This window comes from Ischnura elegans, chromosome 2 (genome assembly GCF_921293095.1).
Source record: "Ischnura elegans chromosome 2, ioIscEleg1.1, whole genome shotgun sequence".
NCBI lineage: Eukaryota > Metazoa > Arthropoda > Insecta > Odonata > Coenagrionidae > Ischnura > Ischnura elegans.
In genome coordinates, this window is record NC_060247.1 from 86,890,119 (window position 1) to 86,904,310 (window position 14,192).

Consider the following 14,192-nt stretch of genomic DNA (forward strand, 5'->3'; position numbering starts at 1 on the left):
TTGGCTGTCGACGGCACTTTCTCCAAACCTTGTACTTCCCATTGAAGTTCACCATTGCAACATATATATTACAGGTATGGTATTTGGAGGAGGCGACCGATAGCTGAGGTCATTTGCGCCATGAGGGAAGGGTATGGAAGGAAGGGTGGAGAGAAACCCGGCGTCGGCATTAGCCTGCTCTTAACGAAATGCGCCAAGGGGACCACGGCTTAACGTCCCATCCGACGGACGGAGTGTTGCGCTTGAAATGTCCTCCACACAACACTCAAGCAGGGATCGGGCAGTCTCTGAAAATTCTCTGCCACTGCCGGGATTTGAACCCAAACCCGCCGGGTGGGAAGCCAACACTAGCCACCACACCAACCCGATCCCCTATATATTACAAATTCCCATTTATACGATGATATAAATAATAATTTGGTGAACCTTTAAAAAACTTGGCGCGTTGAAATTATCGAACGAAAAATTGTCAAAACTCATTGAATGCATTTAATATCCCTTTCAATTAATGTTGATAACCATTTCTTGTAACTGCTCAACGGCGTGAATTTGTTCCGTGAATGCCGATGCTGCCTATTATGAAGCGGAGAAAAATAATCTCTTATTCAAATCACTTGACCGAAAGCATTTTTTTATTTTATGACTAATCAGATATTCAAATGAAAACTTCGCCCATAAACCTTGAAATATTACCATGTTTTCTTCGGTGGAATGAATATGCCGAACGAAAGCGCAATTTGAATAAAAGACTGTCGAGAAGACAGAAGTGGCAGAAAAGACGAGAAAAGGTCTTGAAATGGTTATGGTAACTATAGTTTACGTATTTTTGGAAAGAGCACCATCAAGGGAAGAGGAATTGGGTACGGAGTTGGTGGGCGACGGCAGCAGAAGGATTATTCCAAGTCAAAGGTAAGTGTCAAATTGTCATTACGGATGTAAGTGTTGGAGATTCCGTATGCTTCTCTGCCGATGATGAGACGGAGGAATTATTATGATACAGATGGATCAGTAGTGTTGAAATATTTAAATCATCCGAATGAAAAAGAAAGTTTTCATGGTGGGGCTGCCTTTCTTGTGATTTAAATTTGTGGTTGTGCATTAGTACCTACTCTACGTCTTCTTGTCATCGATTCAGTGTCTGTGGTAGATTATGGACACGAAGTAATTTGCCCAGACTCCCATAGTTATTTGCTAGCTCGAGTACAGACATCAGGATTTATGGGACCTCACTGTCTATTCTATCCATCTATGTATCTATTACACCGTGAGAACAATGTATTATACTATAACACGGTTCTCCAAGTCTTGGGGAGAGGGGAGGTCATGATCATCGTGACCCCCGACCCCCTTTTGAGTTCACCTCTCCTTGTTGGGGGGTTACCTATGAGCGGGAATGCGTCTTAGTTCTGAAAGGGTAGACCAGTGGCTATTACAATCTATCCATCAGTTATTTCCAATTTTTTTCAAGGTGGTGAAATAAGAACTTCCATTCAAGAGCCCCCTTAAAGATGGTTGTTTTTTTGTAAATTTTCTGTAAAATCCGAGTGGGAGGGGCCTTCGTTACCTTCATTCGCCACATTGATAAGAAAACTACTAAAATCACCGTTACAATGAGCCATTGATGAGTAGCATGTCAGTCCGCGATTGAGTTGTCATGTTAGGTAGGGTTGCGTGTCAATAACAAGCAGCAAGCGATCAAAGCTTAAACGCATGGAGTGCTTGGAGGGGGTGAGAATTCCTTTCTCAAAATTTCAAGGACTCTGCCGTAATTAGGGTTCCCGTCCTTTCATCTTTTTGTTTCATTTCGTCTCAGTTCCTTTTACGGGCTCCTATTGAAACGGAAACCACCTTGAGGCGCAAGAAACAGGAAATCATCGCAAGGTCTACGCCCCCGGAATATTGTTTTACGAAAGTTGCCGAGTCATTGTCATCCGCACGGCCTGGAGGCCGAAATAAAAAAATCCGCAGCGCCCAGGAAGTGAGGCATTCGTTTTATTGTACAAGTGTGAGCTGCAGCATCCGAAGATTTTCCCCAGGATTTTCGGAATTAAAGCTTCGGGTGTATCTGTAGCCTGACCTTATCGTCACGCATCAATGCCAGGGGTGCCCCGAACTTGTTCCATGCGATTAACCCTTTTTATTTTTACATAAGATGCAAGGAAGCTTTTCCATGATTATTGGGAATTATCCAGGGAAACTAATCGTAAGAGAATTATGGCGTCCGTTTTTATATCGCTCTGGCAGGTATAAACTGAGAGCAGACAATCTGGAACCATAAAAACGAGAGAAATGACGCCACCTGCGACAAGGACATTTCGCGCTACATTGTCAATATGCGTTAGTGACTATTGTAAAAATTTGGGAAGAATTTAAAGTAATAGAAAATATTTCGGAAGCTGGCGATGATGGGTTGATGTGCACTAGCTACCAGACGATTCCGCAAACCTCTTGCAGGCATCAAAGTTATGTATTATAACCACAGCAGTAATCACGCAAATTTCCGCAATTCCCTTGCTCAAGGTAACTTGCGCAAAAAATTGCATTTCTAAATCTATCCCAACGTCAGCCCTGGATATCTCCCTCACTCTTTTTTCAACTTTAACATTGGTTTCGATAGGTGAGGGTAGATCTCACTCTAGAATAAGCCACAGACGTGTGAATAACGCTCATTCCGGGTAAGGGTGCCAGTTTCTATCCCTGGACCACCACGAACTTAGAGAATTTTAATTTGTGTTCTCCTATACATTGTTCGGGATTTGAACCCAGTTACCTTCGGTCAAAAGCCCAACGCTCTACCCAATAGACAACCAAGCTCCCATGATAGCGATTGTATAACTTTTCAATAAATAATTAACAACAATCTAATAATAATTGCTACATATTTACGTCTGGCTTGTACTCAGCTGATAATTGCATAATTAGGATTTGATTTTGGCTCTTCGAAGGCTTCAACCGGGATTTGAACCCAGTTCCCTTCGGTCAAAAGCCAAGAGTTATACCCACTACGAATCCATGGTCTCCCTTTATATCCACTGGGGCGGCGGATTTAGCGGGGCCACAAGGGTCATGACCCCTCCAACCCCAATTTTTTTATTATTTTAATGATTATTGTACCCTTTAATGTTTGAAATTGTTAAATTTTATCTATTGTCATGAATAAAATGAAATTTTAGGCTCCAAAACGCATAAATAATTAGTATTAAAAATTTCGCGGGAGGACGTCCCTCTCTCCGGTGGGATATTCCATACTTCCCGGACCCAGGTCACGACCCTCTTCCCCAAACTTGATGCTAAGATCGCCCCAAGTTTTCCATTTACATTAGTTATGACGTCAGTGGCGCAGTGAGGGGGGTTATTGGGGGACAAAATCCCCCCCAGAACTCACAGAAATTTTTAAGTTACATCTATTTTACTTTATTGGATTAATATTGCTTATAGAATAGTGTGAGGATTAATAAAATATCCCTCAGAAGACCGTAAAAATCACCATTTTGAACCATTTATCTTAACCTTTTTCCAGCGAAAAGCCTCCGCGCCTCCCGATTACCCTGGCGGGTATGCAATACCCTTAAACCCCCCCGAGCCTTAATTCCTAGCTGCGCCCCTGTATGACGTAATGTGTGGAATATTTCATATGGGAATCTCTCATTGATGGAGCACTTGCCGTAAACACAACACACTTGTTGAGGTAGGTACTCACGGGATCGTCGAAGATCTCGTCGAACCGCCTTCCGATGTCCTTGCCCTTCTTGGACCTCATGAGCACGTAGATGCGGTTCGTGTCGGGGCACGAACGCAGCAGCTTCTCGATGAGCACCTTGCCCATGAAGCCGGTGCCGCCCGTGACGAACACATTCTTGCCGTTGAAGAACTCCTGGATTGGGCTCCTCACGACGGCGGCCTCGCCCTCAACGGGCGGTCCGTCTTCCGGCATCACTGCTGATGAATCGTAGTCGGCGACCACATCGGCCCCGGCGGTGTTACCCCCTTGGCCCAACCCCATTTCCATCACTTGCGACTCGCACTCTAGCCTCTAAGTGTGGCGTCCTGGTGACGCTCGCACGCGGGGGGGAAAACAAAACACACTCGTTCCGGCCCTCGCCCCGTCTCCAAGACTGCAGTTGACTCCTATAAGCGTAGGGAGAAACAAAAAACATGGTTGTTAGCGAAATGCGTTTCGTAATTGCTGATGATTGTTTTTTCCACAAACGTGCGCGAGGGATGATAAGCCCGAGTTTTTCTCGGAAATCAATTAGAGCCCGCGGCGGAGTTGGCCTGGTCGTTTACTGTACTCCCCTTAGTGTTACTAACCTTAAATGCTGTTTTACACGGGGCACGGAATTGCGCAGGTTAGAGCTGCATTAATTTCTAAAATGGCGTGGAATTGCGCGAATGCATGAACAAAATTAGAACAGGGGCTATTTTACCGTCTCGCATCCACGCATTCTCGCATGTGTTCTAGCAATTCACCGCTTTACACGACGCAATTTTGATTGCGCCTTCGCACGTACGTCAGATTGCGCAATTCCGTGTACCGTGTAAAACGGCCTTAAGAGGTCGCATCACATCTCCTCAACCGGTCGTATTTTTGATTTATTCATAAATAATTACTTGTCTCACACCTCAGCTATTATGTTGAAATTTTTAGGGTGTGTAAGGTACACCTCGGTAAACATTAGCGTGTGCCTCAAGTACAAAAAAATTACTTCTGAGAAATTACTTCGGTAAATTTGTCAATTTTGGGGCTCATTTAAGTGTTGACTAGGGTTTTCCCTATGCACACTAAAACGTTCAAGATGATAGCCTACGTTTTAGCCACCTAATGCGTCGCGAGAAAATTCCATTCCATCTGGAGTGACACGTCCTCCTAAGGATTATTCACAATATTAAGTTGGCTCAACTTGGCGTTGATACTTCAAAAAGAGTGTCTTTTGGGATACAACTAATTAAAATGGTGTGACTGCACTTTGTATAGTCATTGAGTTGAGGAAATTTTTCTTTAAATTTACCAGTACCGAGGGAAATAGTTTGACCTCTTTAGATACCTTCGTAAAAGCAATACCAAGTGCTATAAAATAGATTTTAAATCGATGCGCAGTTTTCCACTGTAATTGAATTACAGTATTACCGTAAATTATAAATTAACCAGGAAAGTAGTTCGTGAAATACGGAATGAAAATGGCCAGTCTTTTGTTACCTGATGTGATAAGAGTTTTGAAGACGAAAATAGTTAATGACCATTATCGCCGAAATAGCAGATATCCTCCATTTAGTTTTCACAGGGTCGTGGTATTTACTGGGGAAAGTGTATAGGGTTTACTAAAAGGTTAAAAATTAGGGTTAAAACAACCCTGAAGGCTTACAAATTTCGTTCTTATGGATTAAAAGAATTTAGTTGCTCGATTCAGTGGAAGTGTTTTTAAATTCTTCCAGACAGGTGCAACGCATTGTCAATTGGTTTCTAAGCGTTTTTCCTAGACGGCTGTTACGCTGTATAACTCTTTGCTAAAGGTGCTAAAGACCGGTTGCTTTCTTCTGCCATCATTGAGCGAGGGTATAGCAGGCGTGGGAAATTCTTGGCTGGAATTCCTTGCGTCACTCGTCGCACGTGAACGTGCGGCCTACTTTTGATGGCGTCATGCGCTCGCTTCACTTTTCCGTAAACATACACTTGAGCGAACTCCTTTCCACTTTCGCTTTAAGTCCTTCGATTGGGTTCATCCCGTTCACCCCGCTGCAGGAGATTGGCGACACTTCCTAAGGTGTCTCCATAAGTGGACACGTAGCCGGGGGATGGAGGTGAGATGTTTAACCACTAGGCGACTGGTGGATACATCTGCTGAGGAGACCATTAGCCCAGGGGCACTTTGACACTCATTTTTTCGATATCGATATATTTCATAATCTCTGCAAACAACCAACGATATTTTTCATAATTATGGAAAAGGCAATATATTGCTGATTTAATGAAACGTTTGGTTTTCCGATGCGGGCGAATTAACAATATCAGAATAGGCAACGCACCCCCGAGACTAATTTCTGGCGACATGCCTCTCCGTATTAAAACAACTGAAATCGTTTATTTAAATGCAGAAGTGTTATCAGGAGTACATTTTCTGCGTTTGGTGGAAAACCTTGAAATGAGAATGTCTTTGATTTAGCCATAACACGGACTTGTTTTTCGCGAAGCTCACTTTTACTATCCTCAAAGAATCGACAGCACCTATTTTGCGAAGCTTTTTTCCGCGCTCTGACATGTCAAACTTGAATGGTTTTTCGATCGTTTTACTGCCTTACGAGCTTTAAGGAGCATTCAATCTACTTTTCCAGGTATTACGTGGTCAAAGCACTGAAGTGTTGGAAATTAGCATAAGTATCTTCGATGCAGAACTCGAGGACACCCAAGGAGTAAGTCCTATTCAGGAGCTATTCTCATTAATGTCCTTTCTAATATCAGTATGTAATAATCCAATGGAACTAGCTGTTCGTCACCGATAGCTTTAATTTTGTCTAGGCGTCGTGTATCAGTTTAATGTAAAATTTCCGAGAATAAAGTATATTTTACTGATGTCGCATATCATCTAAACTGCCTAAGGACTTAAAAGCGAGTGTTGTATGGAAACTTAGCTTTTTTTAAAGCACTCTCGTTTAAAACCTGTCCTGGGATGTAGAGAAAAATTTCTGCTCTTGTAATATTGCATATTTACAAGAATAGTTACTATATTCACACTTTTGAATTCAATGTTGCCGTTTGGAAACTACTTCTGAATAGCCAGGCTGTAGTGGAACGCTGTTGCGATGACAGTTGAAATTTCCTGATTTTGGTGGATGTCTAATTATTGACGTCTTCTGTTGATGGAGATGAACATTTGAATGGAATGTGTGTTAGTTTTTACCTGTCCTTGAGTGTTCAAAAATATTCTACGAGACAACATCAACTGTAGCTGAATACCTTGCTGCCTCAAAGTCACGATTTTTTACGATTCATTGATACACCAAACATTCTACCACGTGCCGCTTTTCATCCGTTCACGAAAGCACTTTCGATTGTCCCCGCTTATTGGTTGGAAACCCTCTCCTAGCCTTCGTCGCAACTTGATCACTTCATTATCGGACCCCTGAGTATTCACTGGGCAGCGAGCGGAGTAATGTACGTATATTCCCAATTCCACCGAAGTGTGGTGTTCACTCTGCGGCGCGCGGCACTTACGTACGAAAAGTCCACAGTATCGTTGAAGCGAATTAATGAAAGAAAAAAATCACCGGTACCCTGCTGGGGGATGGAAGCTTGGTCTAGTAGAGCGAGGAACGATACTTCACTGTTGCCGTTGTGTTGGCGTGCACCGTTCTGAAGTCCGCAGCTCTCGGAGCTCACTGTTCAAAAGGAGCGACCAGGAGGCAGTGCAGAGAGCGACTGGAGTGGACTCGGGAGGGCGCCCCCGTGGTGTAGGAAGGCTCTGAGTGACCGTGGATGGCCATCAAGTTCGCGGAGCCGCGCGTGGAAGGGGGGGGGCGCAGCAGGAGGAGGGGGGAACACGCTTAGGAGATAGGGAAGTGATCGTATAACACCGGAAGAATCGGTTGAGTAGGGTGGAGGTCTCGATGTGGAGTGGGATGTAGGATGAGGAAAGAAATACGTGCGTATACTTCTGGAGGTCCGAATGAAGAACGTAGGACCGAAACCGGTTTTATTCCCTATAGCACCTTCCACATTTTTCTGTATGTGTGTGTGTCTCTATCTATTCCGCCCTGTCAAGTGTCCTCAAAGTGTGGCTAAATGGTTGGCAATGAGAGGAAACTCTCTCGTTGGCCATAACCCCGAGACACTGGGACAGGTAATTATCAATGTTTTTACCATTGAAAACAGCACCGTTGGCCTCTTAAATTGGGGGTTTCAACTTAACAATTAAATGCACTCGAACATCCATGTCCTGGAGAGGGACAAGATGCCCAGACGGGATTCATCTGAACTTCAAATAGTCCCTTTAAAATTTTCTGGAAAATATAGTTTAAAACGGGTTATTGAATATGGAGAACCTCATAAAAAGACCGTTTCTGCGGAAATATCTCTTCAAACTCTCCCACGTATACCTTCGCGGACAATCCTACCCATATTTAGCGTCTACGTGTTTATGAATTCATTTTTATTTATTACTGTGTCACCGAAAACAACACCGTTGGCCTCTTACATCGGAGTTTTTAACTTAGCAATCAAAGGTACACGAACATTCATGCCTTGGATAGTGGCAACCTATCCAGGCGGGACTGGAACCCGCGATCTCTCGTGTAGCAGGCAAGGCCTTTACCCCGCCGCCACCGAGGTCGGCCGTTCGGGTTTGCGTGCAGCGTGTAGCTGGTGACTGTCGAGAGGTAATCCTGTCGATTTCCATTGATGGATTTGTTGCGAGTCGCACTTCCCGTATGACGAAAATTGGCTCGCTCATTTTTTTTCGCTTGGTTTTTCAACGAGTGAACGATGGAGAAACGCTTCGGGTTCCGACGCGGAAAAATGTAAGGCTCGCGTCTTTTGGTCGTTTTGATTTCTAGAGTACCCTTCGATCTTGGGGAGGATACTCGGGTATCTCACCGGGTAAATGTTAGTATAGCTGGTGAATTTTCGGTAACGGAGTCAGTTCCCTTCTTCGGGGCTGAACAGACTCGGTTTCTAAAATGTTGGCAGCCATGTCAACATTGATCCGGTGGGAAATGTAAATGGCCGCTTAAGACGCTTTTCGCCGGGAAAAAATCATATTACTTGGCCCATCGATCATTTCAGCATATTCATACGTCCTTCATGGGTGTACCCAGCGAGGGGCAAGAGGGGGGGCAGCTGCCCCCCTAGAAGCAAAAATCGCAAAAGTCTTTAAGCAAAATCATTACTGAATTGAAACTGAAGTATTCGACAAAATTTCGTTAAACCCACGAAAAATGATATAGATTAGTATAAGATATGTAACTAAAATAAAACTATTTTTTCAAGGAAATAATCTCAGAAATCCTAAGGCTTGCCTCCCCCCCCCCCTAGTTATGATCCTGGGTTCGCCGTTCACGTCCTTGTGTGCTTTATGATTGAGGCAGTGCCGTAGGGTTACCGACTTTTTATGAAAAGAAAAACGGGAGAAAAAAAGGCCCGATAAAATTCTAAGTTTTTTTTTTAGAGTAGCGAACGGTAAATAATTATTTTGCATTCAAGCAAAGACACAAAAAGTACACATAAATACCTTCAATTTTCCAAGCCATATCAATAATTGTTTCTTTTTTGCTATTGACGCACTGAGAAAATGATTGTAGTAAAACGGCAGCTCCTGGAAAATACGACAGGGTTGGCAGCCCTTAACGGTAGGTCCCAGCATCAATTCGTAAACTTAAGTTGCACCATTTACAATTCCGCACCGTTGAACCTGTGTTGGACTTTGGGCACAGTCAGGGGAGTGGGCGCTCAGAGCTCTGGCTCGCTACGGGAGCAGACTTTGTGGCAAAATTGCGTTGGTGGCTTACCGTAAGGGAAGTAAGACGTAAATATGTTCCTTTAAAATACCACAGTTACCATCAAAGTTGTGACCTAATAAATTTTAGTGCATTTGAAAATTAGAAAGAATTTTTTAGGTGTTATTGCACTGGAGTTTACATCAGAGTTACATATACTAGGTTTAAATTTGCCGGAAGAAATTTTCTAACTAAAGAAATCTTTTTACTTTGTTATCTTACAATGAGAGAAAATTTTGAATTTCTGAAGAAGTAGGTATATTTGAGGAAAAAGAACTAATAAAAAAATACTAAAATTTTTCATCGGTTTACTATGAATTAATCCTAGTTGGTTGCCCTCGACGGAAAGAACTAGGTATTGACAATATTTGAGTTTACCGTCTATCATAGGGTTCTCTAAATGAGCATTTCCAATGCAACTCATATGAATCAGTAAACTGCCTTAAGATTTGGTGTTAGCCATGCCTCACGAAAACGTGTCTCATTAGTTGGCGCTGTTTGTCTCATTATTTCATGCATCGCTTTAGCCAGTGCAGGTAAAGGGGTGGAGCTTAAGCAGCAATGCATATACTGGCGTTACAAGTAAGGAGGAAGTATGTTGTATGACGGCGTATTTTGAATTTTTAATGCTAAATATTCGATGAAATTAGCTATATTGCGGAAATTACACTGTAACAACAATCTTGGGGATATGTTATCATTATTTATGAAATAAGATGCGATGGGTTTCTATTATGAGAAACCTAAGTTCATTTAAAAATAGCTTCGATTGGCCCACGGTATAGAAGGAAATCTAAGGTGAGTCCTAGCCGCAGTCACAGAAGGTATTCTTTGGACGATGGCCTCGCTATATAAGGGGAAACATGTAGCCGACAACGTGTGAGATGGACAGCTGCTCGCGAAGGACGACAGGGTTAGTTTCTCGTTATAAATCGTAAAAACTTGGTGCTATGCCGAAAGGTTGCGATATGGGACTCGAGATACTGCTTTTGGGTTCGAAGAAAACACAAAAAAAATTCTTTTTACTCTTCGTCGTGATTTTCCCTATGACGCAGTTGATTATATTGCACGTCGCTGTTATCGGGACGAAAATAGAGGCTAGTAGTCGAAATATCCTCGGCGAAGTACTCGAATAATCATGGAGACGAGTTATGTAAATTTTGTGGAGGAATGTTAAGGTTTTTTAGGAGTGGTCAAGAGTTCGGGTCCCGCATCATAAGTGTGTTTTTTTTCAATCGCCCCAGTTGGGCATGAATTATATTTTCCACGTCAATTTCTACAAGAGAGAACCAAGCGTTCGGAATTCGCTAGTAAAAACAATCGTTACTTCATAAAATAAATTAATAAAAATTTTGGGAAATGTGAATAACCAGTTAGCGAAAAAAATACCTTAGTTAAAAAAAATTATTCAATAAAAATAATTTTTGAGCTATAGTGGACTCAGGCAACTGGAAATGGTGCTGAATTGAATATATATGCACCTAGTACATTCATTGACCGAAGCACACGAAACGTGTCCTTACTCAAATTTATAATATCGAATGATGATAAAGGAGATGCTTTATTTTAAAAGTGTGATGAAAAAATAGTTCATTTTTAATCGTGTACATGTTTCGCTGGCTTAATCGTCGAGTAATGTCCTCAAATATTAACTTCAGATGTGAAGTTTTTCTCAGGTTAATGCGTCTCAGTAGCTCTGCCCCGTGCTTTGCCCATGGTCTGCCACTCCCAAAAATAAAATTTCTGTCTCCTTCGTAAACGAAGGTTTTTTCGATGGTCATAGGAAGGTAAATGAATTCGTTAAAGCAGAGGTTCCCTCCCTCAGCGTTTTGGGTCCCGAAGGGCTAAATCTTCGAATGTTCCAGTTTAGCTTGGCATCGTAACATCCTTGCCGTTAATAATGACGAGGCTTCAAAGCACTAGTAGTTTTTGATTAGGACCGTGAAATTCATTCTCTCTCCATTCAATAAATTGAGCAATCTATGTTCCTATTATATGTTCATTGTTTAATTGATTGAATTACTGATTCCCTTAAGCATGTACGCTTTGATTTGGAATGCTGAAAATTTAAAAATTAAGAACAGTGCTTAAGGCGTTCAAAGTCTCTATTGTACGTATTTAAACCATCCTCTTTATATGTGTACTTGGCTATCTTTACTTTTGCCCAGTCTCAACTAATAATAGCAAAGGGCCGAATTTCTTAACTATGAATTCATTTGAATTTTCCCTATATCAAATAATTGTCTCTTTACCTTGTGTCATTTATGTTTTTTCAGAGGCTTGATATATGCAATGGATTTCATCTAAGAATTGACCTAAAGATTACATCAACTCCCTGGTTATTCTTTTAGTAGGAATCTTCCCCAATCGGTCTTCAAAACTTCCATTTTTACTTCCATAAATAAAGTCTTTGATATGCCCCTGAATATTCTTGTCGATAAAAAACAGCCCATAAAAGTTTTTATTTTGATACGTGAAACAAATCATCGTCTGAATATAAAATGCCATGGATTTTGTCAATGTTAAATTTATCGCCTGTTTTGAACAAGGAATGGGTATTCATTAGCAAGCTCAGCGGAAGTAAAAGTCAGTATCAGAACTTGCTTCATGTTGCGGCATTTAGAGGTTATTTCTCCAAGACTGGTTGCTTCAAAGCTAGCCGGATTCCTCCTATGAGCCGCCTCCGTGGTCCAGAAACAGCGTTTTCTAGTTATTTTCGTGAGAAGGAAGAAATCGAAAGTTGACCATGGCCGTCGCGTTTGATCGAAACGATAGGGAATCATGTAACCGTGAAATTCTCCGTCGGAGATCATCGGTAGACGCGTGGGTTAGGAGGCAGGATCGTCAGAATGTAAGCTACTCAATTCCGCTTACGGAATTAGGCCAAGGTGAGCTGGACTTGGAGACTGTTTCCGCGATTTTCGCTTAATTGGTTGTTTCGGGAGACGGCTTAAGCAAATCCTCAGATAGTCGAAGATCAAAGGCGTGGATTTGTCTACACTCGTCTACCTTGCCGAGGCAAACACGACTCTGCGGAGAAATCCTCCACCGCGACACTTTTGTCGGCCGTGAAGTGTCACTCGAGGTGAGTGACTTATGATGGGCGCCGAAACAGTTAAAATAAAATACTATCACTCCATTTCATTTTTTCATTCTGCATTCGAACATTAAATATAAGGAGTACTAATATAACAGTGTACGATTCTTCAAAAGGCCACTAGGTGTGCTGTCACCCGCCGCGCATTTAAATGGTTTTATAAAGTCACCACTCGTGTCACTGGCGGAAGAGCGATCCGAATTTAAAGGGGAAATTAAGTATACTTAGGGCTGTCAAACATAATTTGTTTTCGTGGTGACATGATCTATCAAAGTCAACACTTTTTAACGCTATTTGCAAGTGATGGAAATTTTTTTATTGGAAATATTTGAAATAAGGGATTTAGGAGTACTTATCGATGCGCTGAGGACATCTTTAAAAAGCGATAAAAATTATTCACTAGTGGCAGCATAAACGTAGATTAAACGGAAAGGACTGGCGTCTCCTCTATGTAGCCGCTTTGAGTAGGAGGAAGTCACTCAATTGAATGTGGAATTGGTTATTTAGTGAGATTACGCCCGAAGATGTCTGTTATAATCCAAGCAAAAATTTCCTCTTGTAATATATAGAATATCCTAAGCTTAGCTGGGAAATGGACGTTGCCGAGCTTACTGAATCGATTCACAATTAAGTGACCGATCCATCGAAGATGTTGGTAATATGTTATGGATGCATCAATTATGCAAAAATATTATATCATCATACCAATTATTAATGCGACCAAAACGCCCTTGTGAATCGTGTGAAAGGTCGAACTAAACCGCTGGCGACGATTCATGGTCAACGGGAGCGATATACCTTGTATTGGATGTATTGGATCTCTCTAGGCGCCTGTAATGCATATTATGTTGCTGAGGTTAAATAGATAGCCGAAGTGGGGGCAAATTTTCCTTCGTTACGTAGTATATTATGCTAGAAATATTTAAAAAATGTAATTAATTTTTGCGGGCGTAACTAGGTGATGAATCCTTTATAGTTGGAGTCGAAGGAATAAAAGCTAATGAAACGCGGTAACGAAACAACAAACAAAATAAATCACCTTAAGCGAAAAAGCAATTTTTTATTCCTTTTACTCCTACATTAAAAATGAAATGTTTATCAAGGGCCTAATTAAAAAAATAAGTTTCAATAATATTTTTAAAAAATGATATGGTATATGAATTCTTTTTTTATCATTTTTTTCAAGGTCATTTTTTTAAAAGCAATACTATTCCACGCTCAAATGTACCTACACCAATAAAAATGATATGTTCAACTCTTTTTCACAAATAATGGAATATTTGAATGGGTATGCTACCAGTTATAACGCTATCGGATAATAGAGTTAAATGCTTTGGAAATCCTAAATGAATCGTAATGATATGGTGTGCTTATAAAATGGTATCCATAAAATATTTCATATAGTTGGGTTAAGTCAAACCATCTTAATTCGTATGTCAGAAAGATCTCGTTATTCACACTGTTTCTTTTGTCGTTGGCGGTTTGTAACCGTCATAGAGATGCTGCTTCAGGCTTGTCCTTAAACTCTTGACATAATTGGAACGATTATGTAATTCCGTTTTCTGCCTCTTATATTCATCCATTCTTGTCCATTTCGGTATACCTTTGC

General features: G+C 41.4%; 1 protein-coding gene across 3 annotated transcripts in view; it reads right to left on the reverse strand.

Moving 5' to 3' along the window:
• Positions 1 to 14,192, reverse strand: part of LOC124154098 (fatty acyl-CoA reductase wat-like) — a 35,630-nt gene that overhangs the window by 9,548 nt on the left and 11,890 nt on the right. The window contains exons 1-2 of one of the 3 annotated variants that reach the window (XM_046527613.1): positions 7,321 to 7,421; positions 3,701 to 4,128 (exon numbers count right to left, since the gene is read on the reverse strand). In XM_046527613.1, coding sequence (XP_046383569.1) covers positions 3,701 to 4,009 — 309 coding nt within the window. In that variant the 5' untranslated portion in view covers positions 4,010 to 4,128; positions 7,321 to 7,421. Of the gene's footprint in view, positions 1 to 3,700; positions 4,129 to 7,269; positions 7,422 to 14,192 lie in introns of those variants that run through there. The other 2 variants (XM_046527614.1, XM_046527612.1) reach the window with 2 other exon arrangements.